This window comes from Rattus norvegicus, chromosome 7 (genome assembly GCF_021556685.1).
Source record: "Rattus norvegicus strain SHRSP/BbbUtx chromosome 7, alternate assembly SHRSP_T2T, whole genome shotgun sequence".
NCBI lineage: Eukaryota > Metazoa > Chordata > Mammalia > Rodentia > Muridae > Rattus > Rattus norvegicus.
Window position 1 is genome coordinate 51,623,690 of NC_141540.1, and position 25,880 is coordinate 51,649,569.

The window sequence follows — 25,880 nt, forward strand, 5'->3', positions numbered from 1 at the left end:
ATCAATGAGGAGAAAACTATTTACAGGATACAGGATAGTTTACAGTGAATACTTCAAAAACCACTTGCTCCCTCTCTTCCCATCTTAACACTCACCAAATATTGTACGTCCTTGAAAATGCATCTCTCTTTTGCTCTTAGGAAAATGATGTAGCAGCATCAACTAATTGAATTTTTGAAAGCAGGTGTCCTTCATGATAGGATCGCTGTCAATCTTGCCAAGAACATTGTGTTCAGCTCCAAATTACAATTTTATTAATTTCATTATTGTTTGCAGTGCTTCCCAGGCAAGCCAGATGTAAGGCAGCCTGATTCAAAGTGTTCAAAGTGTGTGTACGTGTGTGTGTGTGTGTGTGTGTATGTGTGTTTATATATGTTTCTGTGTATTGTGTGGTATTGTATATCTGTGTATATATGTGTGTGTATATGTGTGTGTAGTATGTCATGTTGTAAGTGTGTATCTTCATGTTTGTATGTTATATATAAATGTATATATATACATATGTATGTATATGTGTGTGGTGTGTTGGGTATATATGTGTGTACATATGTTATGTGTGTATATGTTTATATATGTGTATATTATGTGTATATGTGGTGTGTGTGTGTGGTGTGCAAGAGAGAGAGAGACAGAGACACACAAGGAAAGATTTTATTTGTTTCTCAATATGTTGATTTTTTATTATAGGACTTAATAATCAAAATTTGGCATTAAAAGTTTTAATTTGTGTGCAAATGATTTTTGAGCAAATAGTTTATAGAATTATAAACACAGGTCTAGTGTTATAAAGTATTGCCTCAAATTTTGAGATGTCATAAGGTCTTATAAGATGTTAACTACATGAACAGAAAGTTGTTCTTTGATGTATGACTCTCAGACCTGGAAAATACTTTCTTTTTCTATCAGTCAAAAATTCTTTCTGTGAGCTTTGACATCTTTTGTCTTTTTCTTTCTCTTTTCATCCTGTGACCCGGAGTCTTCTGTCTTGCTTAACATTTCTGTAATTAAGAACATGTAAAACAAATTACCAAATGCGTTGTAAATGGCAGCAACATGAGTTGATTATCTCAAGACCTATGGATCAGACTTACAGAAATAACGAACTCCAGCTTTCTTTACCTGGCTCAGGAAACTGGGCTTTGCTTACTGTGGTAAGGCCAAGAAGGACAATGATTGCCCTTGGTAACTGCTCATCTCTTTTTCTAAAGCATGTACATAATTCTCTTTATCAGAGAAATCTACGGAATAATACATAATGTAATTATGGGGAGTGAAAATCTAAAAGAGAAAAATCAGAAAATTATGATAATCACAGAACATGCAAGAAATGATAACAATGAAAATATAGCCAAAGTATTTTTATTTAACTCTAAAATGTAAGTTATATTCAACTTTTTCAGCTGTTAGTATCCTAAGTGCCCATTCCGAATCTGTGCCATTCTAAAGGACTCCAATTCTAGCACTCAGGGGATGGAGAAAGGAAATCAAAAGTTCAAGATCATCTGAGACACAATAAACACTGTTTCAAATAACAACAACAAAAGAGATCCCTTCAGGTACACTAGGTAATAGCCTTTGATCCATGGTTTTAAATGTTGAGTGTTAGCAAAGAACAAAATAGCAAAGAAGGAGCCAACCCAGGCTGTCATACTTCAAGTTAGGCAATTACATCCATTATGCATGCTTGCATTGTATGGTATGTTTGTGTGTCTGCACGTGCCATTGAGAAACATTATACTGGCGATCACTAAACCATCAGATGCTTGAGATTAACAGTTGCATTCTCACTGCCTAATAGAAAAGCAAAGCAAAGGGGTTGGGGATTTGGCTCAGTGGTAGAGCGCTTACCTAGGAAGCTTTCGCAAGGTCCTGGGTTCAGGCTCCAGCCCTGGAAAAAAAAAAAAAAGAAAAAAAAAAAGAAAAGAAAAGCATACGTGAGAGGTGATTAAAAGAGCAGGACCTGAGTGCAGGAAAATGATGGCATTTCCTTACTCCTGTCTATCACTGCTAAAGGGGGTTCTACCGACCCATGGTCAGCTACTGGGCTCTGAGCATGAACTTGCTTGTCCATGTTGTGATTTGTCCTGTCATGAAATATAATAACACTTCCTCTAGGTTGGTACAGCCGTGACAGTGAAATCTTCAGTTTTATTTATTTATTTTTTTACAATTCTTCATTCTTATTAGCATATGTTAATACAAATAACAATGGGTTCCATTATTCAACTTCATGCTTATGGTATATTTTGAGAGTATTGACTCCCCCTTAATATTTCTTTTCCTACTTTCACATCTGCTGATCTTGTTTCTCTTCCAAATGAGCCCTACCTCAATTGTGTATCTTACTCCTTCTCTTTGTTTCTTTGTTTCTTTGTTTCTTTCTTTGTTTCTTTCTTTGTTTCTTTGTTTCTTTCTTTCTTCTCTCTCTCTCTCTCTCTCTCTCTCTCTCTCCATTGTATATTGTTCATAATGCCACTGCTATATTTACAATTTTGACCCATAGCATTATTTTGCTGTTTTGTTTGTTTTTTGTTGTTGTTACTGCTGCTGTTTTCTGTCACACTGAGTTTTCTTATCTACCTGGCCTGCCATCCAAGGATAGTTAAAAGCTGAATGATACGCAACACTGTGCTTGAACTTAAACACAGTGACATTTAGTTCAATTTTTGCATATCAAGTTAGTTATATGTAGACATGTAAACTTCTTAGTCATATCTCTGTCCAAATACTTAGGATGTGCACATGCAAGTTGGACATACTTGCATGGCTTTGGAGAACAGTTCCCCAAATTGATAGATTCGAGTCCAGATCGTCTACAGACCTATTCCTTTCTATACATTTTATACACTTCTCACAAGCAGAAGAACACGTCTCAGATAGTCTAGGAGTTCCTACCCTTTGTGGTCATCATGAGTTATATAATTGTATATTCAAATCCTTATAAACACTATACTCATGTAAACACACCACAAATAATGTGTTGCTTAAAGTAAATCAATTTTGTCTTATTTCTGTGATGGAAATGGTGTTTTTTATACTTTAATAAATTTTCATTGACACATACTTTTGAGTGCAGTTTCCCTATGGCTCAGGATTGCTCTTCTACCGATTATATAGAGAAAAACTGCGTGTCCCTACAGAGAATAAAACTGAGTAATTAATGTGATAAATATCAGAAAAAATGCTATGCTTTCTATAATGTATAAGAACACTATACTAAGCATAAAAAACACTCTACTAAATTGATAACATTCTGGATGTTCAACATCCATATTTGAGAAGTGTTCAACAGATCATATTTGAGAAGCTAAGCTATTTTGTGATTTAAAATAATATTAGAACTTACCTTGTCATTAATAATCAATTTTAGAATGTGGAAATATTTTTATTCATTTAATCTACACCTTTGCAGAAATCACCTCTGCTACAAGAATTTCGAAAATGACCAACAACCAGTAAAACAACGTATAAGCCTCTGAATTCTCTGTGTTGTAAAAAAAAAAGGCAAGGACTGATTTTTATGGTATTAGTCATCATTGTGTCACTGATGATAAGCCTATCATTTATGCACACTCTCGTCATCGGTAATTACTGAAGCAGCCCACAGAATGTAGCATTGGCCTGGCAGAGCATGAGAAAATAATCCTTAAAGAATAAGGCTAACACAAATTAATATGCACATAGCCACTTCTGCTTTTCTATTTTTCTACATTGGCCCAGGTTTAATGTGAAGAAAGCACCTGGACTGTATACATAAGGTTACATACTACCGTCAGCTGATGCAGGGAGAGTGTGTTTTGACATTTTGGGCTTGTAAACATGAATTTCCTTCTTCCAGCCGCCTGCCTTTGTGCTGCACCTGCAGCTTCTTGCTCACCATTTCACAGTGAATAATTTCCCAGAGCAAGTGAAAGACAGATAGCTGTAACCACCCAGCACAAAGCAGCATGAAGGTGCTTCCCTGAACAGCTTGTGAGATAATGCCCAGCAAATAAGACAGAGTAACAAAGATAATGTCTTTGTGGTAAGGTTTTGCAGATTTCTGAGAAACATCCATACTGTTGCTTTCTTCTTTATAGGAGATAAGTGGAGATGAGTCACATTTGCCCTTTTTTAACCCAGATATCACAGTCTTGCATTCATCATATCTGGGTGGAAAATGATGGTAGTTAACACTTCCCTAATCAAAATAGGCTTTGTGCTTTTAAAAACCAGTAGCCTTAGCTAACACATAACAGTTCTAATTAAAAAATATTCAAATGCCTTAAGTTCTTTACCCAGAGGTTTGTTTAAGTTTTCAGGTAAGACCGTTCTTGAACTAATGAACGTGTCTACAGTCTGTGTCCTATCCCTGTGTTTGTGGTTCTTCCCAACAACACAGCAAATTTAAACTCTTCTTTTGTTATCTCACACACATTATTTCATGCTTAGATCCAGTTAAGTATAAGAGATATAGTTAGAGAAAGGATTTTTATTCCCAAAAGGCTTGTAGTCTCAATTTAGAGTTATAGAAGCTGAAAAGACTCATCTACAAGTCATTACTGATTTGCTTTAAGGGAACTAAATACTAGATTGAGGGAGATAGCTACACAAATAATTGTGATATAAATTTTACCAAAATTATCAGTAGAATGACTTAGGTGTAATATTTCATTATTGTTGGATATTTCACCATAAAAATAGCAATTATTTTGTGAATATTTGAACATTATCGGCAATCACAGCAATGCAGTCTCACACAAATAATGAACTGTTGCCATGGTAAACTGAACCATCAGGAACGAGAGGGTTTCCTTTGCCATATGCTGAAAACCAGGCACCAGGTTATTCATACAGATTTTTTTTCAAAAATGTGAAGTTGTAAATTTTAAGTTAAAAAAATAATAATACAAAGGGCCGATGGAATAGTTCAGTGGTAAAGACCATATCTTGCAAGTGTGAGGACCTGAGTCTGATCTCAGAATCTGTGCAAAAATGCCAAGAGTGAGGCTTAAGGGATGGCCCAGTGGATAGCACGTTTGTAGTGTAAGCTTGACTACTTGAATTCATAACGTCAGAAGCCACATAAAAACTGCATTCAGAACTACAAGTGTCTACAGTTCCCTGTTCTCTACAGAGGACTGAGACAGAGGGAACACTAAAAGATTACAGCCTACAGCCCAGCTATAATTGAGCAAAGAATAACAAGACCCTGTCACAAACCAAGTAAACAGTGAGGACTGGTCCCAAGGACTTAGACTGTCACATACATGCACAAGTACTCAACACACACACACACACACACACACACACACACACACACACACATACATGCACACACACACACACAGAGGCACACACCACGGTGCCAACATTGATAATGTGTTTTAATCTCAATGTTGGGGAGATAGAGACAGAAAGATCTTATGGATTTATTCACCAGCCAATCTTGCCTAAATGGTAAGCTCCAAACTAATGACAGACCCTCTCTTAACACGGGTAAGAGCTGTTCCTTACATGACACCCATGTTGTCTTTTATTGTCAGTCACTGAAGAATGCACACATGCACACTGTGGAGGCAGGCAAGAATCCGCTATTGAGTGTTCACGTCTCTTTGTTTATGTTCTTTCATGTTTTGTCCTACTTTTGTCTGAACAAAGAACTCTAATGTTGCCTCATTATGTTTAAGGTTTTCGAGCTTCTCTAAATACTGCTGGTTATTGTCTAGGTAAAATTTTAAGAAAAGGTCACTTGTTTGTTTATGATGAGGCTTCCTGTTTTTTTCCCCTGTCCACTTTGGCACATCTGTTGTTGAACATGTTCAGCTCAAATAAAAAAAAATCAATTCCTTAGTCCACAGTTAGTTCTGATTACCATATTTATTGTTCCTATTTGTACTGAAACTACAGCACGATATCTGTAATCGAGGGATAGCTAATGCTTTTTCTTAGAAAGCAAATATATAGTTTAGGTCCCCTTTCTAGGCAAGCCTGTAATTCACTCATGCTAATAGCTTGTTTAAAGTGGCATTTCAAAAAATGTACAGTGTTTGATGTTCTGGCTTGTGTCTGCTAAGTAGTTCAGTTATTCAGTAAATATTATATTCAGTTGTTTTCATTTGTGAAGGACTTCCCAAAGGACTGATGTTACAACAGTGAGCAGACAAAGCTCTCCTATTTACAGGAACTCAACAGGAGAAAAGACTGAGTTCACCCTACCAATTTTGGAAATGCATTTGTGCTCGACTTTGAGTAAGCGGATGTCAGTATCTCACTTAGCTCATGGCTACACATTTATGTCATTGATGAACACTCAAAGGACATCACTGTGGCAGCATTAAATACATCTTGAAAACAGGGCATAACATCTTATTGTAAGAATTTTTTACCCAGGAGCCTCAGAACACCATTTTACTATCTTATGTTTATAACTGGCAATAGGTGTTTTTAGTCTGAATGATAAAATCTAATGACCTGATTCTGGGTAGTAGATATATGAAGTCAAGATACATCTGTCTGGCTCACTTAAAATGCCTAAGATAACATTATTTTAATAAACATCCATTAATAAGGGTTTATATTTCTCATGAACCTTACTTCTTTTTGTCCAATATTTAAAATCTCTCTCATACATTTTTAACATCTCTACATTTTCTGTTCTTGAAACTCTCACTTCTTTAAAGTGGCTGCAGTATTCCTCTTGAGGGCCAATACATAACTATGTTTTGGCTTACACTTCTACTTCATGCTGCCTGCAAAGACAATCTCCCATTTGATTAAAACGGAAATCATAGGTGCATTATGACATCTGTTCTTTGTCGATACTACTTTTTATAATAAGAGTGTTACCAATGAGAATAGTCATTATTTTGTTTTCCTTTCTTAAAAGAAAAGAATGTTTTAAATGTGTACCCTCTTTACCTCACAGTCAACTTTTTTGCATGGGTAAACTTCACTGTGAGCTTACTCTTTTATTCAAAATGGTCCAGTTTTAGACTGTATTAAAACTTTTCTCACTTTATTTAAATTAAAAAAATAAAAATTCACTAACTTGAATGATGCCCTCCTAAGGAAGAACTTTCATGATACCCAAATATTACACACCAATATAATTTTATTTATTAAGTACCAGAATATTTATACCAATGTAAATGCTTCAAAGGGAGGCAAGCAACAAAGAGTGATACCCAATTATGGTACCTTTCAACCACCAAACCTAGACAATATTGATGAGGCCAATAAGTGCATGCTGACAGGATCCTGATATAGCTGTCTCCTGAGAGGCTCAACCAAAGCATAACAAATACAGAAGCAAATGCCAACAGCAAACCATTGAACTGAGAACGGGGCATTGGAGGAGTTAAAGGATAATAGGAGCTGAAGAGGTTTGCAGCCCCATAAGATCAACAACCAGAGCTCCCAGGGACTAAACCCCTACCCAAAGACTCCACATGGACAAACTCATGGCTCCAGCTGCATATGTCGCAGAGGATGGCCTTGTTGGGCACCAATGGTAGAAAAAGCCCTTGGTCCTGCCAAGGCTGGACCCCCCAGTGAAGGGGGATGTCAGGGCGGGGAGGCAGAAAAGAGGGTGGTTGGGGAGGGGGAACACCCTTTTAGAACTAGGGGGAGGGGTGATGGGATAGGGGTGGACAAAAAACCAGGAAAGAACATTTGAAATGTAAATAAAAAATATCCAATTATAAAAAAGAATGAGGGGGGGGAAAAGGAAAAAAATTGATACCTTTCAACCACAACAGTGAACAGCGTGGCACCATAACTCTAAGGCTAGAGTAGAAATATACGTCCCTTGGTGATAACCAGTAGTTCTCTAACTGATCTTAAAACCTACACAACAAGAAGGAAACATGCCCGGTACTAGAAACCTATCCAGCTACTCAGGGCTCGTGAAGTCATAGGTTGTGGAGGAGAACCTACAGCCATCACGTTCCTAGATCAACATGACCTGCAATTATATTCAAACATTTGTTCTCATGGCCATAGACAAGTGTAGTCCTTACCCATCTTATCTTTGCAACCCATTGGAAACATTACAGAAAATCACAACCAATCAAAACGTAGAGTTGTGGATCCCAGACCCAATTAATACATCTACAAAACATTCCTCCAACTAAGGCTCAGGGAATATTGCAGAGAGAGAGAGAGAGAGAGAGAGAGAGAGAGAGAGAGAGAGAGAGAGAGAGAGAGAGAGAGAGAGATAGTAAGAGCTAAGGGATCAGGGAATTCACCATGAAACTTTGTGTCCTGGAGTTGTTGCAAGCCACACTTATAAAGTCTCACTAAAATGACTGTCCAAACATGAGCTAAGTAAGGATGGCACTAAGACATGGCAAAGGAGATAGGGGCAAAGACCCTAGGTTTCAAACCTATACAAAGAACTACAGGTAACTAAAGAATGCTCGGCATGAGAGAAATGTCTTTTCCAGGCAAGACCACACTGTTTGGTTTTCCAGTAACAAATGGTTGACTCTGGATGCATACATTCATGTAGCACTATTCAGATTGAGCATGTTATATTTTGAAATATATGTAGATATCCATATGCACATATGTCTGTAACAATGATTAAAATTTAGAGGCAGTAAAGTTGAGAGAGAGGAAGGAAAGATATATGGAAGGATTTGGAGGGAGGAAATGGGAGTGAGAAATTGTATAATCAAAATAAAAGAAAAACAAGACAAGAAATTAGGAGGCCCAAGCGTTTCTACCATGTGGCGATGGCCATAGCATTAGGGTTTTACGCTGAAAATCCATAGCTCGTGAGGAGTTTATACTTCTGCGTGTTAAAATGTTACATGAATCTCACCTCACAGCATGTCCATTTTCCTTTCTGTGTAATATAGACTTTCCCCAATTAACTCAAATTCCAGGCAGTTTTCTTTTTTCTGCACGGCTTTTTCATTAAGCCAAACCTCATCTTGCAAAAGCCCAACCATAGGCTTTACGTATACTCTGGGAATTGTCAGGCTGCCTCAGAGTGTCAGGGAGAGCTTGTGTTTGGCAGCTTGCAGTCTGGATTACCTCTGCTTAAAATAACACACTTCACTTTCATACGCCTTACACCTCTCCTGGGATCCTGTCACCACTGTCCTCTAGAAGCTACAAACTGACTTTCTGACTCCTCCAGAGTCAGTAAGGTATATTACTGAGAATTGAAAGTGTATGCTTTCCTTATTTGATTCTCATTCTGATATCTTGTTAAATTCAGAATAAGAGAGTCATCATATATATGTAAACTTGTCATGAAAGTTGAACTGGCTGATCTGATTGACTTGGCAAAACAACCACTCTTGGTCTACATTTTTCAACATCCAAGTCAGACTACGAAGAACTGTGTCCAGGCAGGGACCTGTCAGTGTCAGCTTTGGGATTTCGGTGCCCAGTGTGTGGCAGGTTTGTGACTTAAAAGTTCAGTGCTACAAAGTTTGGAGCAGAGACTGAAGGAATGGCCATCCAGAGACTGCCCCTCCTGGGGATCCAGCCCATATACAGCCACCAAACCCAGTCACTATTGGGGATGGCAAGAAGTGCATGCTGACAGGAGCCTGATATAGCTGTCTCCTGAGAGGCTCTGCCAGAGCCTGACAAATACAAAGGTTGACACTTGCAGCCAACCATTGAACTGAGAACAGGGTCCCCATTGGAAGAGTTAAAGGATTGAAGGAGTTGAAGGGGCTCGAAAACCCATAAGAACAACAATACCAACCAACCAGAACTCCCAGGGACTAAACCACCATCCAAAGAGCACACATGGACAGACCCATGGCTCCAGCTGCATATGTAGCAGAGGATGGCCTTGTTGGGCACCAATGGGAGGAGAAGCCCTTGGTCCTGCCAAGCCTGGACCCCCACCCCACCCCTGACCCCGGTGTAGGGGAATGTCAGGGTGGGGAGGTGGGAAGGGGTTGATGGATGGGTGGGGGAGCACCCTCATAGAAGAAGGGGGGGGTAATGGGATAGGAGGCTTATGGACAGAAAATGGGGAAAGGGAATAATATTTGAAATGTAAATAAACAAAAAATACCCAATAAAAAGAAAAAAAACGTTTAGCATCCTTTCCTGTCAGATCTTTCATTTATTTCTTTTTTTTTCCTGGAATCTCTTTATACCAAGGTGTATAGGGCTCTGTAATTAGATCACCCTTATCTTATTTCTTACATCAAATGACCAAGTCATCTAAAATGAACATCTCCCATGAGAACTCTACTCAAATACATTTCATAAGTGCAACTACTTGATGGGTATCTTTAAGTTGGTAATTGCAAAAGCTAAACTCTGAGATTTCCATCTAAAGCTGACACATCATAATCACTTCATCCCTGTTTAGGGCAGCTGTATCCTGTAATGTGATTAGGAAACCTCTTGGACTTCTTGCTTCTTTCTTCCCTCACATTCAAATCTCTCTTTCGAGTATTTTTGGAGTTCATCTATATCTCAGGGTTAAGAACGTAGCCAAGCCACCATTTGCTTTATTTGCCCATTGGTTTGCTAACCTTCTCTTACTGTGACATCCATTCTCATCATGTACTCTCAGTATCAAAGCTAGAGTGATGTTTTTAAAGTACTGTTTATTGCTTTTCTTTGTGTTGTACAAATAATATTTTAGCTATATTATGTGGAGTTTCTTTACTGGCCCTGTTCATTTAGTGCTCGGTATGCTTCTTTATCTCCATGGGTATGCCTTTCCTTAATTTGCAGGAAGTCTTCTACTATGAGCCTATTGATGGTCAGGCTATGCCACTGACCTGGGATTTTTCTCGTTTTATGCCTTATAATTAAAATACTTGGTCTTTCCCATGACGCTTCAATGTTTTATCCATGTTCATTTGTGCACTTTAACATTTCTTCATACCCTGTACTTGAGAGATTTTGTTCCTCCCCATTGTCTCCAAACTCTGATGTGACTCTTATACTTGACCTTTTCTACTGGTAAAGCTTTCTCTGATTTGTTTTTCTAATCGGGTTATGTTTTTTTTATTTTTATTTTCTCTTCATGCATCTTCATTTCAGCCTGAGTTTGCTTCTGTATTTCTATTTCTTTACTGAATTCAGGTTTCAAATCATGTCTCACGTTTATCACTTGATTCATCCATGTGTTTGTGTTTTCTAGGACATGTCTCAGGACGTTTTCTCATCCTCTCTCAGTTCACCGATATATCTGTTCATATCTTCTTATCATTTTTGCATTATTGCTCTTTTATATTCTGCATCATGGGGTTCAATTAAGTAATACATATCAGAGGATATTTCTAGAGTACTAGTAAGTTTGGCCCTTCTCATCTTTTGTGTTTTTGTGATGTGACTCCTGTATATGGATTTTGATGGGATGTGTGTCTAATATGAGATTGTAGCATTCCTTAGGCTGGGCCAGTAGAGGAACTGAACAGCAGGGACAAGGTCTGGCGTGTAGAGAAAGCTGGTTAGGCTTTGTTCTGAGTGTATTCCTCGGGTAAACCACTGCACATGCTGTGTCTGGAGCCAGGACTGTGTGTATCCAGACTGTGAGGGTAGATGTAGTTTTAGGACCACACACCGGCAAGAACCAATTTGGCACTGTGTGATGAGAGGTTGGCTTAGGTAGCTGGGGATGGAGTTGTTGGGCAAGGTTATGGGGAGTTAAGGAGCAAAACAGCATGCCGGGAGCTAGGCCCGGGATGTGAACATGACTGAGCTTTGTTCTGGCCACGTAGAGGCCCAAGCCAAAGGAGTGTAATTGCCATGAAGAGGAACTTTGGGTGCTACCCAAACTGATAGCAAGTTATCAGAGAATAGGAAGTAGTAAAATAGAATGATGTCATTCACAGGTGCACAAATATCCTCAACTACACTGTTGAGCAAAATCAGAAACAAGAGACTGGCAAACTTTCCCAAGGTCTCTGCCCAGGGATAGGCATAGGGGCTGGTTATGAACAGTTTATTGACCATCCTAAGAAGTGCTGTAGCTGACACACAGTAGTTCTGGGATGATAGTGATTCCTACCTTTGGCCTGCTGAAGCATCAAATAAAGACACTGAAACTGGATCTTAGTGGGTATGGTGGTTTGAATATGCTTGGTCCATGGGAAGTGACATTATTAAGAGGTGTGGCCTTATTAAAGGAGGTGAAGCCTTGTCAGAGGAAGTGTGTACTGAGGCATGGGCTTTGGAGATCTACTCCTATGTGCTAAAGAGAGACCTTCCTGGATGCCTGCAGGAGACAGTTTCTCCTAACTACAGTTGGATCAAGATCTAAGCTCCTTCTCCAGCATGTCTGTCTGGATCCTGCCATGCTTCCCGCCATGATAATAATGGACTAAACTTCTGAAACTGTAAGCCAGCCCCGATTGAATGTTGTCTTTGGTAAGACCTGCCTTGAACATGGTGTCCCTTCACAGCCATGGAAGCCTTAAGACAGTAGGTGACTGAGATGCCATTGTAAAATGCACATATCCAATGTGATGTAATCAGAAATGCATGCCTCATCTCACTTAGTTTTCACAGCATCCAGGTTGAGTTAGAACTTATTTTAAACCGCTCTTAAGGGAAGCAAACTTAGACTCAGAAATGCTGAGTCAAAATTTTATTCATTTGGAAAGTAAAAGGAAAGGAATATAGTCTCGATACTGTTTGGCATGATCGCCAGTGATGTTAATGATTATATGGACTTGGTTCTTGCATAGTGATACAGTCAGAGTTGAAAGAAGCATCCAATTCTTTGCCCCTAATCAGTTCAATCAAATTAATATTTATTTGTGTGAATAGGACCTCTAATGTGGATAATGCCTTCCAAGGTACTCTAATTGCATTCCTGATTATGTACTCTGGAGATATTAGAGGGGATCATTTGCAATAAGGCTTTCTATATTAGTTATGAAATGTTAATATTTGTTTCCTTCACTTATTTACATGTTGGGAATGTCAAGTACAAGGGAGATAATTTAAATATATTATGTGGCCCTATAATTTTTGATATTGTAGCAGATACTTAATTCTGTGCCTCATGACCTCTTATTAAGAAAGCTGAACAACTGATACTTGATTGCATTCTTTCTTGTGCCTATATATCCAGGGCAGAGGTTATGATTTGATATATTCTTAAATAATTTTGTGTTAACAGGACCATTGTGTTAGAGATCATTCCTTCCTAAGTGGCACTCCACCTTTTGCTTCTTTAGATCTTGGCAGATAAAACACTTATCAAGTTTCATTAACGACATGAAAATTATAACCTGACCAAGACACTAGTGATGATCACACTAAAAGACAAAATTTGACTGAGGGAAAAAATAAAATATAGTTCCTTATTGAGAAAAATGACAAGGTTTAAGAAAAGTATGTGGATCACTCTTTCTCAACGTTCATATTATCACAAGGCAATGTTTTTATAATCCAGTGATGTAGACATAAAATAATGCTGAAGTCTTTGAGTATTTTAACGTCCAAGCATGGAAAACCTTCTCTCTCAGTCTTTCATAGCTGATATCCTTGCTTCCTAATTCCTGAGAATATACACAAACTTCTACATCCACAACTACTAATGATGGACAGTGAGCCCCAAACTGTGCTCTATCATCTATTACCCAAGGGGGTTTTAGCTCCTCCTAAAGTTAGTCTCTTCAGTTGCAGATTCTCCCCTTCTCTACTCAATGATCTTACTCTAGACACTCAGCTCTTTGCATCCTATATCACTTTTCACGCTTAGAGTTTCCCCCTTCCAGATGAGCATGCTATTTCTTTTCCTCTTTTCATTGTTAGCAAATCCTTCATTCATTGGCTTCCTTTTGAGAACTCATGTTACAGAGCAGTTTTATGTGCCTGGGAAATAGCCCAGGGAATAAAGCACTTGTCCTGGAATGTGAGGAACTATGTTTGGATCCCTAGCACTCATATAAATTCAGGGCAGGCAGAGTAGCGACCTGCATCCCAATGCCCTTAGGAGCATACAAAGATCCCCAGAGCAAGCTGAGTACCTAAAGGAGCCAAGCTGACAAGTTCCATGCTTGGTGAGATACACCGCCTCGATAGATACTGTGTAGTGATTGAAACAGGCATGTGATGTCAAACCTTTCTTCTCAGCATGCACGCACATGGGTACATGAAGCTGCACACACACATAGAAACACATGGGCTCACATTATATAGGCCCACCATGTACACATATTTATCAAAATTAATGGCTTTAGAAATCTCTCAATTTACACACACATGCACACACACACACACACACACACACACATGTAGTTCAGTTTTTCTATGTTTTTTTCCCTGAAGTAACCTATTTATTTTAATAGCCCATTGTTAATTTTCAGTCCTCATCTTATTTGTTCTTCCAAGACCATTTGAAACTATTGACTGCCATCATCTAGTTGATTGACAGGGCTTTCAGTACATATCCATCTTCTTGTCATCCCTGTGTCATCAATTCCTTCTTTATCCTTCATTGCTCAACACTGAGTGTCTTTTCTATGAACATGCATATCCTTACTGACCTCATCCAGTCTTTTGTCTTCAGTTTGCATTCAGTTGTGGTTTCAGATTTGTATATTCATCCTCCTTTGTGACATTCTTATTTACTGAATAATAGTAATCTCAAGTACAACCTGCAGAAAACAGAACACTTGGATTTTTACCAAGCTTGCCCCTCTAAAGCAATCATTGTCTCATATGCTCACTGTTTTATCCTTCCACAGCTTAGTCATAAACGTGAATCTCTATTAAGGACAAAAGTCTCTGATTCTTTTCCCCTTTTCATACAATCCACATCTAGCGAGTTAGAAAATTTTGAATAATTTCATAAAATGAAACTATGTAGTTAATCAGATACAATGACATTTAATAATTATTTTATATAAAATGCATTAGCAAATAAGAAATTTAGTAATCTTTCTTTCTGTAGTATATATCAAATAAAAATCTTGCCAGATAAATTACTGCCAAGAACTTGTTTTAATAATAGTACTTGATAATCAAATAGACTGGATTTTAAATGAAGACTTTACACCATTTTGACTGTTAACTTACATAAGTTCAATGCTTACAATAAAATGTTACTTTTCATATACACCAGAAAGGAAGAATTACTTCTTTATGAAGATTCCTTTGAGGTCCATACAATGACATACAAAGTCCTTTGATGAATGTAGCTATTGATTTACTGCCATTATTCTTAACTTAATTAAAGCATGACAGTGATTGGCTTCATGTTGTAAACAAAATTCTCGGGAAAGGTAAAATTAAACAGGAAATGATGTTCTTTCTACCATGGCAACTGTGGCTGAAGAATAAGGAAGAAAATGCATGAATAAGGCATTAGTCTAGTCTTCAGTTCTGCCAACGTTATCTTTGCTTCTATAACATTCTGATCTTTGTTAAGCATGAGATACAGAATAGAATGTTCACTCACTTCAACTGCTGTCTTTTATGAACAAATCTTCCTCATTTCATACCAACACAATATGATCCCAAGTCTCTTCCACAGGACTGGGAACTATTTTGGCACTTTCCTTCCTCTCCTCATTTATATCACTTTCTTATGAAATGACTTAAAAGAATTGTTTTGCATAAAGAAGACAAGAACCTCTACTGTTGACAGGACTTGCACCTCTCTTATTCAATTGGACTTTCCCCAATTCTTTGTGGTTGTAGAGAAATAGACTTATCTGTATTTATAGGTAGGGAAGTTGATATGTATAGATTAGAAAAGGCTTGCCTTCCTATATATAACATAAACTATTAAATATCTTAAAGACACTTGGAACTACTACATGCTTTTATTAAAATATTGACTGGCGTTTAGACTATAGCTAATCTTCCTTCATTAATTCACCAAGAACTTGCCTATTCTGTATGGAGTTGTGTACATACCATGTGTGATATGAACATACATACTACTTGATCTGGAAATGGATAAATATCTTAGAGAAGCTGTGAAAAAGGAAATGTATAGCTATCTAGCAATAACTTGGAAAGCCATGATAGTCCACTCAGTCAGAATCAGTGTCCATCTGGGCTCTAACACCCACACCATCTGACATGACTTATAGTAGAATGTATGCTGACAAAAGTTTTTAGTATCATATAGTGCTATGGGGCAAATTATAGCGATGTGCCTATGTTCCTTTCCCTCTCCTTGTCTCCCCTCCTTCCCTTTCTCTGCTTCTCATCCTTCATTCTTCTTTTACCATGTCCTCTTTTCACCTCAGAATTTACCACAAACAGAAAATGAGCAGCCAGTTTAATATGTTGTTTAAGTTTCAAAAATTCTCATCACCATAGCAAATTTCCGAGCTTCTTATCCATGTGCATAAATGAATGCATTAAAGGCAAATTACTTACATGAGATGGAATATGTTGGGCAACTACTTCTAAAAATGTTTATTTAATTTAATTTATATATATTTGTCTGTATGCCTACATGTGCAGCACATCCAGAGGCCAGAGATGGCACTGGGTTTCTGGGGGGAAGAGCTGCAGGCATTAGTAAGCCTCCCAGTGTTGCTTCTTGAATGTGAATTCTGAGTCTCCCCGCTGAACAGTACACACTTTGACTGTTGGTCCATCTCTTCAAAACCTCGCAACTCCTTACAATAGTGGTTCTCAACCTTCCTAATGCTGCAATCCTTTAATATAGTTTCTTATGTTGTGGTGACTCCCAACTATAAGATTACCTTCACTGCTACTTCATAACTATAATTTTCTACTGTTATGAATTATAACAGTATCTGTTTTCCAATGTTCTTAGCAAACCCCTGTGAAAGGGCCTTTTGCTCCTCAAAGAGGTTATGAGTCACAGGTTGAAAATCATCACCTGAGAAGAGAATTATTTTGAAGTACTGTACAACATCTTTGAGCTGAATCTTTATATTGAGAGATTACACAACGACAAGTTCTGAAGCATTTTAGGATTCTTCTAAGTGCAACCCTGCAATAAGCATGCTAGACGGCCGTGGAATATCCTCCGAGGCAGAATGACATGGGAGATGATTTTGGGGAGTCAATTAAAAACAGTGTTGGAATTCAAAGTTCTGCTTTCCAAGTTTTAAGAAAGTATAATTTAGTTGTATTTCAAATATTGCTTTTACATTGATTTCCATAAAACTTCAAGTGTCTGAGACAGCTATATTTAAACTTTATTAAATTCATATTCTCCACTTACTTCTTTTTTGTAATTCTTCAGAATATGTTTTGCAATGGTCTGTCTATTGCAATGCAATGAACTCTTTTGTTTTCTTTCACATAGTAGATGCTGCTTGGAAGGCATTGTTAACATGTTTTCCACACATAACATTGGGCTATATCGTTTTTCTATGTATCAGTGTTACACATTTACCATATATATGCATGGTCCATACATATCCATGGGTGTGCAGGTAAACGCATCTGTGCATGCACAGGGATTGACCAAAGCAGAATATCAGATGTCTTCCTCTGTTGGGGTTCACCTATTGCTTTGAGACAAAAATCTTTCCCTAAACCATTGGCTCAACTTTTCTATTAGGCTGACTAACTGGTGAGCTCTTGCAATATTCCTATTTCTTCCCCACAGTGCATGAGTTCCAGGCATATGCGACATCTCTTGGCTTTTTTAAAAACTCCAAGTGCTTGCATTTTAAATTCAGGTCTCTAATGTCTGCAGAACAAGGGTTCTTACTCATTGTGACAACTCCACAGGTCCTGTTACGTATGTTCTTTTATTTACAAGTAGATGTCTTAATGATCTTAAGATAAATTGAAAGTAATCAAAGTTTTGTAAAATAACCTTGGAAAGTTATGATGTCAAAACATATTCACCAAAACTGTGAAAACATAACTCTAAATTTCAAATCTTTTACCAGACAAGAATGGTCTGATGATACTTAGTTGTGGAAAAGTATAGTACTGATCAGATGAAAGATCTGTCCTAAATTTACTTGGGAATTTTGCACAAACATACAGCCAATGCACGTATTTCTTACGCTTTGAAATTTTATCAGCTGCATTTCTTGGTTACTTCGTGCCATCAATGCCTCTTTGAAGGTTAACCCCGGCTTTTCCTGGCACCACTCTAATGCAGCCTTCTTGTAAGGTACGTTTTGAACCAAATCACTTAGAATCCTTGCAACACTGATTAGTACTTGAAACACTGCTCTTTAAGTCTTTGGCTAGTTACTGTCTATTGTCATTTACTATTGGCCCAACCAAATACAAAGAAGGGGTCATACTGTGTATTTTACAATCACTCTTCAGAGCCCGAGAACAATACCAAAATTGAAAACCCTTGATCACTAGCCATTAATATTTGCAGAAGCAAGTATGTGATGTTGAGAGAAAGTGAATAGAGAGCAAGAGACACTTAATAGACTATAGTCTTTTACTTAGGTTAGTCAAGAATTCATATATAATATTAATATACTACTGAGGTCTCAAGGTGACATACTGACATGAGCGCATGATTGAAGCATAAACAGCGTAATGAAAACACTTCCATGTGCTCACACAGTTTACCTCCACAAATTCAGTTCCAGCTGTTCATTGTATGTGCATTTCCTCGTGGGCAGAACTTCTTCAGACTTAACGCAATTTTCATAAAGTATTTACAAGTATGTTCTTTCTTTAAATGTTTCAAAAGTTCTCTAAACAGAGACATAAATTGGTGTTTGCTGTGAATAGGAAAGCTAATGGTACCTCTTGTTAATATCTGTTGTTCTATTCTAATAATTCATAGTTCCTTTTCAGTTCAAGTATGAATCACCTGTATGATTGCTCACAAAAGACACTATAGAATAATTACACTATATCATTAGCAAATATATACTCTGTACTTCATCATTTAACGTAACAAATCTGCAAAGAAAAATATCAAAATTCATCCATTTTTATTTATGAATGTATGAATGAAGATCAACTATAATTTTTAGATTTTTGAATAGTACTAGAGAGTAATTGAACCCAATTATTCATGAAGCTTCAGGTTTGAGCTTGAGAAGTGAATTCCACTCATGGATTTCTGGTGAGCATGAAGCAATTGCTTAGGGAATTGAAGGGGATTAAAGAGTTAAAACATGGTATGAAAGGGCCAATTTTTTAAGGTTTTAATTTTCTTTAATTTGGTTTTCTAAAAGTAGATCACACCTGTTAAATTGCAGTGTTGTTTCTATTTCGTATGTTGAATTTACTTTTAGTAAATAAGAAATACTCAAGTTAATAAAGAAAAAAACAGAAAAAAATATGTTGGGATGGAGCGATGGATCAGTGGTTAAGAGCACCGACTGCTCTTCCAGAGGTCCTGAGTTCAATTCCCAGCAACCACATGGTGGCTCACAACCATCTGTAGTGGATCCAATTCTCTCTTCTGGTGTGTCTGAAGACAGTGACAGTGTACTCACATAAAATAAATAAATAAATCTTTAAAAAAAGAATATCGTAACAGATTAATTTTAAAATGAATACATCTATTGTTTAGTTAAACCTCAGCTGACCATTTTGAAAGATGGACAAGTACTATCTACATTTTATTTTAAAAAGTAAGACTATACAATCTATACCTTAAATTCACCAGAGAGAATCCCGTGAGGATTAAGAAATAAGAGTGGGTAATATTATCTGAAAAATGGGATATTATGGGTACTTAAATCATTATTGAAATTGTGCTCTCAAATTTACTTGTAATAATACAAGCCCATTTAGCAAGTTATTATCACTAGAGAAAAGTATTTATAATTTCATTTAAGCCAACAGATTTCAAACAAACCAAAAACCCAATAGCAAAGGGGGCATGCACGTCGAAAGGACACAGAAGTCAAACTGGTGAGGAGACACTGTAAGCAGAGAGTAGGAGAGATGTGAAATACCAAGTAACATTGCAAAGGAGCAAATAAACAGAGCAGTTTGTTCAAATATAAATAAATGATTAAAATAGATGAAGAAGAAGTAAACTTTGCCTCCATTTCCATATGTGTATGTATACACATTTATATGTTTACAGTGTGTGTGTGTGTGTGTGTGTGTGTGTGTGTGTGTGTGTTCCTGCATAGGGAGGCCTGAGGTAGATATTGGGAACCATCCTATTGAGGTAGAAGCTCCCAATACTTCCTACAACTCCCTAATATGCCTTGTCTTGCTAGCTACCTCTCTCTCGAGATCCTGTCTCTGGGACTAGCAGCTTGCTGATTGGTGTGCTACCTAACTTTACCCTAAACACACAACAGTCTACCCACTTCTGGCAAACCTTCTTTCATGAATTCCTTTCAACATGTGTAGGCACATTCTCTTCCAAGATGAAAACCCAGGTTCCCAGTCTGCTTTCCCAGTGTTGTGAGTATAAGCAAAATAATAATTTAAAAACGCAATATTTTATTTTTTTTTGAGGCAGAATCTTGACTTATATATAGCCCAGAATAGCCTAAACTATCCTGGATTCACAGTAATCCTCTTGCCTCAGCCTCCCAATCTAGTATTAATGTTGTGTGTGTGCCTGGTCACAGCAGTTTGTAATCCTTCACCGTCCTTTTATCACCTGCCTCTTCAAAGTAAGTGGTTCCTAGTCCTCGGCGATGTCTCACTGTTTGAACTTAGATATTTTTGCCAAGACAGTCTTTTGGGTCATTCCATTTCATTCCTGACATCTCCTCCCTTTGAACCATGTGTAAATGGAACATTTATTTTTACCTCAAGAAGTTGCCAAGTCATCCAAATCTGATCTTTTATACAGAGTGAATAATTGTTTAAAGGCATAGAAAAAATAGGCATGTTTAACAAATTTCAGGGCTTGCAAACACTTTTGAATCCTCCATTAAAATTCCCATGTTTGTAAATACCTTTATTGTCTGCTTTATTCATGTAAGAAATGGGCTTAATTAAAACAAATGGGTGACAGTTTAAGTGCTACTAATTTTTGAACTAAGTTAGAAATGACTGAATAGTAGTCAGGTTGCGTTTGTTATTTGAATGTTATGGGTAAATATTCCTAACATTACAGAGATTTAAAGGGTTGTAGCTTGTTGCTTTCCAGCGTTGTATTTAGTCATATTATATTTTGATCTATAGGAAAGAATTCTCACTTTATAAAGGTTTTACAAAAATATTGGACACCATTGGAAAGACTGGGAGTAGAGAGAGAGAGATTGAGGATTACAAATATATATCCCAAAAAACTAGAGCGATAAAGACAACCTTCAGTTACTAAACGCAGCTTTAACAGCGTGTGCAGCACGCTCCACGTTCGTCAGAAGAGGTCCTCTGAATAACACTGTGCATGCATCCCCGAAATGAAACTGTATGTTATTGGTTAACCAGGATATTTAGCATAATCACTCTGCTAGACTGTGGTGGAGGGAGGTGATTATCACTGAGAACAGATGGGCAGGTCCACAGCACTGCCAGATTCTGCACAGGCTCCGTTTATCGTTGGTTCTTGCTTCTTTCCTTCTGTGTTTTTAATTTTTTTTAACACTCTACGTTATAAAGAACGAGCTGCAGGAAAGGTCAGTAGCTGGTGCCCTTTGAGCTTAGATTTCAAACGGAGAAGAAAGCTTCTGAAAGCTATTCCTGTGTATCCAAGAAGGATGGGACAGATTTCATTTTACCCTGTAGTCCCCCTCAATGCATGCACGGATTTATCTGCACGTTAAGCTCTCGGCTCGGCGTCTGTAGCTCCTGTGGATTATACTGTCTCTGTGATCAGAAATGATTTTCTCGGATATGAACACCGTTTCCGGCTCCCCTAAAGTGCATCTTCCTAATGGGACCCGGTTTTACACTTTTCAAGTAAGTGTGCTTTAAATGGCTTCACTACGGAGGAAGTCAATTTACAGTCAAACTTTTAATAAAGAGGAAATAATGAAAGGAAAAGTAGGCAGTGTGGAAGTAAGAAGTGGGTGTACCTAGTGGGTAATGTGCGAGCAATTAATCTGTTTTTAAACGTAGACAAGGGGTGGCGGTAGCCTTCTCTGTGAATTCAAGCTAAAGAATAGTGAGTGATTTACTTCACAGGCATTTTTAAATACTCTTTCGTATTGTCATGGAAAGGTATGGCGATGTATCGTGCCTGCCGAGTGTTTTTTATGGCTGCAATATAGTGAATGCTGGGTAGTTCTGTCTCTCGTGTATCACAGTAGAATTTAAAGGCACTAATAGAAGTTTACAAACTAAGTCCTCGGGTAAGAAAAATTGGTTGTCTTTCATAAATGCAGCATAAGATAATGCCTGTTATCTAATTTTGTTAACCGTGATGCAAACGCAATCACAATTACAGGAGACTTTAAGTATCCCATTTGTTTACTGTGCTTTTCAATTTGAGGTAAAGTAGAAACTAATTAGGATAGATTTTTTTCTCCCTTATCAAAGAGTCAAAATGATTTATATGAATTACAAAGGTATTGCCTGCCAAATGTGTCTGAAATGTCTGGGGATAAATCAGTTCTTGGTGTAGTAAATGCTTCATTCTAAACCAAATCAGAATTTTACTTGCTTTTAATGCTCAAATGTGTGTATCTTTCGGTGCCAAGGTTGACTTTATAATTCGGTGTTATCGTTTCTGAGAGACAATGGGCCTCTTCTCACTGCATGGTTTATATTGTGAAGATATAAAATGTCTTTCACTTAATTGACATTTTTGCTCTGCACGATATTCTGGAACAAGTGCAAAGTTACAGAGGGAAAATACGGTAAGGGTATTCAGAATTTTAGAGGGGACCTCTGTGTAAATGGATACTGGATTTGTAGAAGTTTCTTGCTTTTGCAAAGTCTAATCTCTAGATACAGTCGTTCTCTCACTCTTCCCTTTATACTCTTATTTTTAATCTTGTCACCTCTCCTGTTTTACACTGATGTCTACTGATAGTGTGTGTCTGTGTTGTTGCAGAATATATTCTCTTCTCTCAGAGACAATCTGCTTATTGTTGTAATGATTCAAAATGCCACTGGCCTGAGGTTCTGCACAGAAACATTACTTTTTTTTCTCCCCTATATGCTGTGATATAAACACTCTTTACGAGACCCTGAAGCTGACTGTGTGGGCAGCTCTGAACATTAGGTGCTCTACCCCAGTGTTTCCAAGTTTAAGGGTCAGCGATTCCCACATGCTCGGTCATGACAGAGGTCTTTTGCCATTCCTTCAGTGGAGGTCTTGCTGCCACCATCCTCGGCAGGTGACTTTTCTCTGAGAAGGCAGAGGAATAATTTCTAACCACTGTTGGTTGATGTGATAACATAACGCAGGTTAAAAAAAAAAAACCCTTACGGTTCAGACAATGCACAAACTTTGCCAAATACGAGCTCACTTTTTCAACGTTCTCATTCCCATAAAATGGTATTTGATCTTAGAGTTTGCAGTAACAAGCAAGGGGTTAATCTGGGTGATTATGATTTTGATTCTATTATTAACAGTTTTTGTTGTAGCTAAAGCATGTGGTAAAGGCTTGGTAATTGAATCTTTATTTTTCCTTTCAAAGGGAAGAATTAAGTTATTTTTCTTACTTGCGTGATAACCAATTTTTATTACTGTTGTTGTTATTATTATTAATCTTTAATCATCATTTTATAGTCCAGTCATTATCCCCTTCCCAATCTGTCCTCTGACTGTTCCTCATCCCATTCCTCCTCCCCAGTCTCCAAGAGGATGTTCCCACTTCCCCACCCCCGTGCCACCAGTCTTAACCTATTTTTAAGGCAATATGTTTTCTTTGGCCTAAACAGTGCAACAAAGAAATCAGACTAAATGCGGTAAAAAGAACAGTGCACATGAAAAAGTATCTTAGGAAAAGATTAAAGTTTTAAAATGCAACTGTTGTTGAAGTGCTGCCTTGTGCTTCTGAGAGGAACCTTCTGAAGGGGCTTAGAGTTTCAGAGCTGATGTTCCTAAAATCATGCCATCACAGAAGAAACACATGCAGACACTAGACACTCCGGCACGGAGAGCATGGGATTCTAGCTCCATTGCTTCATTAAGAATATAAGCCATTCTTATCATTTTCTGAAGTGTACGTTGTCAAATTTTATGAGTATCACTTAGAATATTTTCATCGAATCATTGCAAAGGTGAAAGGGTAAACAACCAATGAGAAGTATGAATATGCACTAGGAAACAGGAGTTTATTTTCGTTGCACTTTAATTTAGTAAAATGTATTCGTACTTCTACATGCATACATGCAAACACATTTTGTGCAGACTATCTGACACAAACTTAAATTAATTTTTATATGTGTGAATTCTCACTTCTAGACTGCTATGAATATGCTGGTGTCTACATATTTCTGTTCAGAGGATCCTGGAGTCAGTGTGATCTCAGTACACAGTTTATAAATCATATTCACTGAGCCAAAACTGAAACTTTAGAGTGTAGTTTCTTGTAATCACCACAGATGGTCAAAAATGTAATACAAATGATACTAAGAAGATATTGCTGTATTTATACACACAATTGCAGAAAACTTTATGATCCTCAAATGTGCACAAGTGGAAAACATGTTAATAAAATTATATATACATATGTTTTTATATATATGTTTATATATATATGTCATCTGTAGATATACATGTAAGAATGAATTTAATTTTTTTAATTTTATGTACACACAAACACACACACGATTTCATTATGTTCCTTCAGACTCTCCCTTTTAAATGAAACTACCCATGTACCCTTTTAAAACTTCTAGATAGGCAAGGCACAATCATTCCAAAATACCCACGTCCAATATGAACCTCCCCATTCCCTAGACTTCTAGCAACTTTCACCCAGCAATTGCCCTTTCTTCTGCCTTTGTATATCGTATTCACCATAGGTCTTCATAGTGGTTTATTGAAAACAAAATCATTATACTGTAATAAAAAACTAGAAATCCATCACACACTCACTAAATCAAAACATTCTAATCAGGGGATATCTTTTACTCCTTTATCTCACAGAACTTATTTGTGCCCTAAGTTAGACCATTGTGGGTTAAGCCTGTGTGGAAGAGGCTTTCTGGAATCCTCACACACAGAGACATCCAGAGAAAGCCACATCATCCTGAGTATGCAACCGTAGCCTTTCATTTCTGTGGTTGAATTAGTTCACAGACCCCTTCTTCTTAAGGCAAGACGTCCTTCTTCCTATGCTGTCCTCGAATGCCCTTTGTCGCATGGAACTCATGTAACACACAGTTCTAATTTACCAGAAAATTGCATGCTTTGTGTTGACTTTGCTTCTTCTTGCCCTTGTGCATTGGGAAAATTTTGCCTTAAAAATGCCTTCAAAACTGAGTTTTCCCATGAGGCTTTTAAGGATTCTCCCTAACGTGTTGAAGGAGCTTCCTTGGATCGCCTTTGCCTGTTCACGCCAAGATAGTCTTCTGTGTAATCTGTGAGTCCATTTCATTAGTTTGCCTGTAAGACGTTGATGTCAACAATCTGTCTGTGTAGTAAGGTGTAATGATTTATCAAAGAAGGGAACAATGCACTTTTAAAAATAGTTACATGGGTAGTAAAGAATAACTTCTAGGTTGGGGATTTAGCTCAGTGGTAGAGCGCTTGCCTAGGAAGCACAAGGCCCTGGGTTCGGTCCCCAGCTCCGAAAAAAAAAAAGAACCAAAAAAAAAAAAAAGAGGTGAAGAATAACTTCTAGTTAATACAGACAATAGGTGAACATAGTTTATATGAATAAAAAATGTGTTTGATTCCATCCCTTTCTACAAAATATGTACTTATGTTTATATAAGTGAGCAAAGAAAACCTCCTATTTTATCAATTTGTACCTGTAATTACATAGCAGTTGGACAATACCATTTTCACAATTTTTTTTACTTTCTTTGTCACTTTACTGACTTCTTTGTTTATATTTAATCTAGACTACTTTTTAATTTCTTTTAAAATTTTTTGAGACAGCCCTGTGTTCTCTAACTTCTGTATTCCCTTCCAATTTCATCTCAAATTCATGGTTTAT

The 25,880-nt window shown here is 37.4% G+C and overlaps 1 protein-coding gene across 42 annotated transcripts in view; it reads left to right on the forward strand.

The window, feature by feature from the left end:
* Ppfia2 (PPFI scaffold protein A2) overlaps positions 1-25,880 on the forward strand; it is a 474,268-nt gene that overhangs the window by 151,529 nt on the left and 296,859 nt on the right. For 15 of the 42 annotated variants that reach the window (XM_087557900.1, XM_087557903.1, XM_087557909.1 and 12 more), the window contains 1 exon segment: positions 21,307-21,723. In XM_087557900.1, coding sequence (XP_087414026.1) covers positions 21,643-21,723 — 81 coding nt within the window. In that variant the 5' untranslated portion in view covers positions 21,307-21,642. 42 annotated transcript variants of the gene reach the window in all.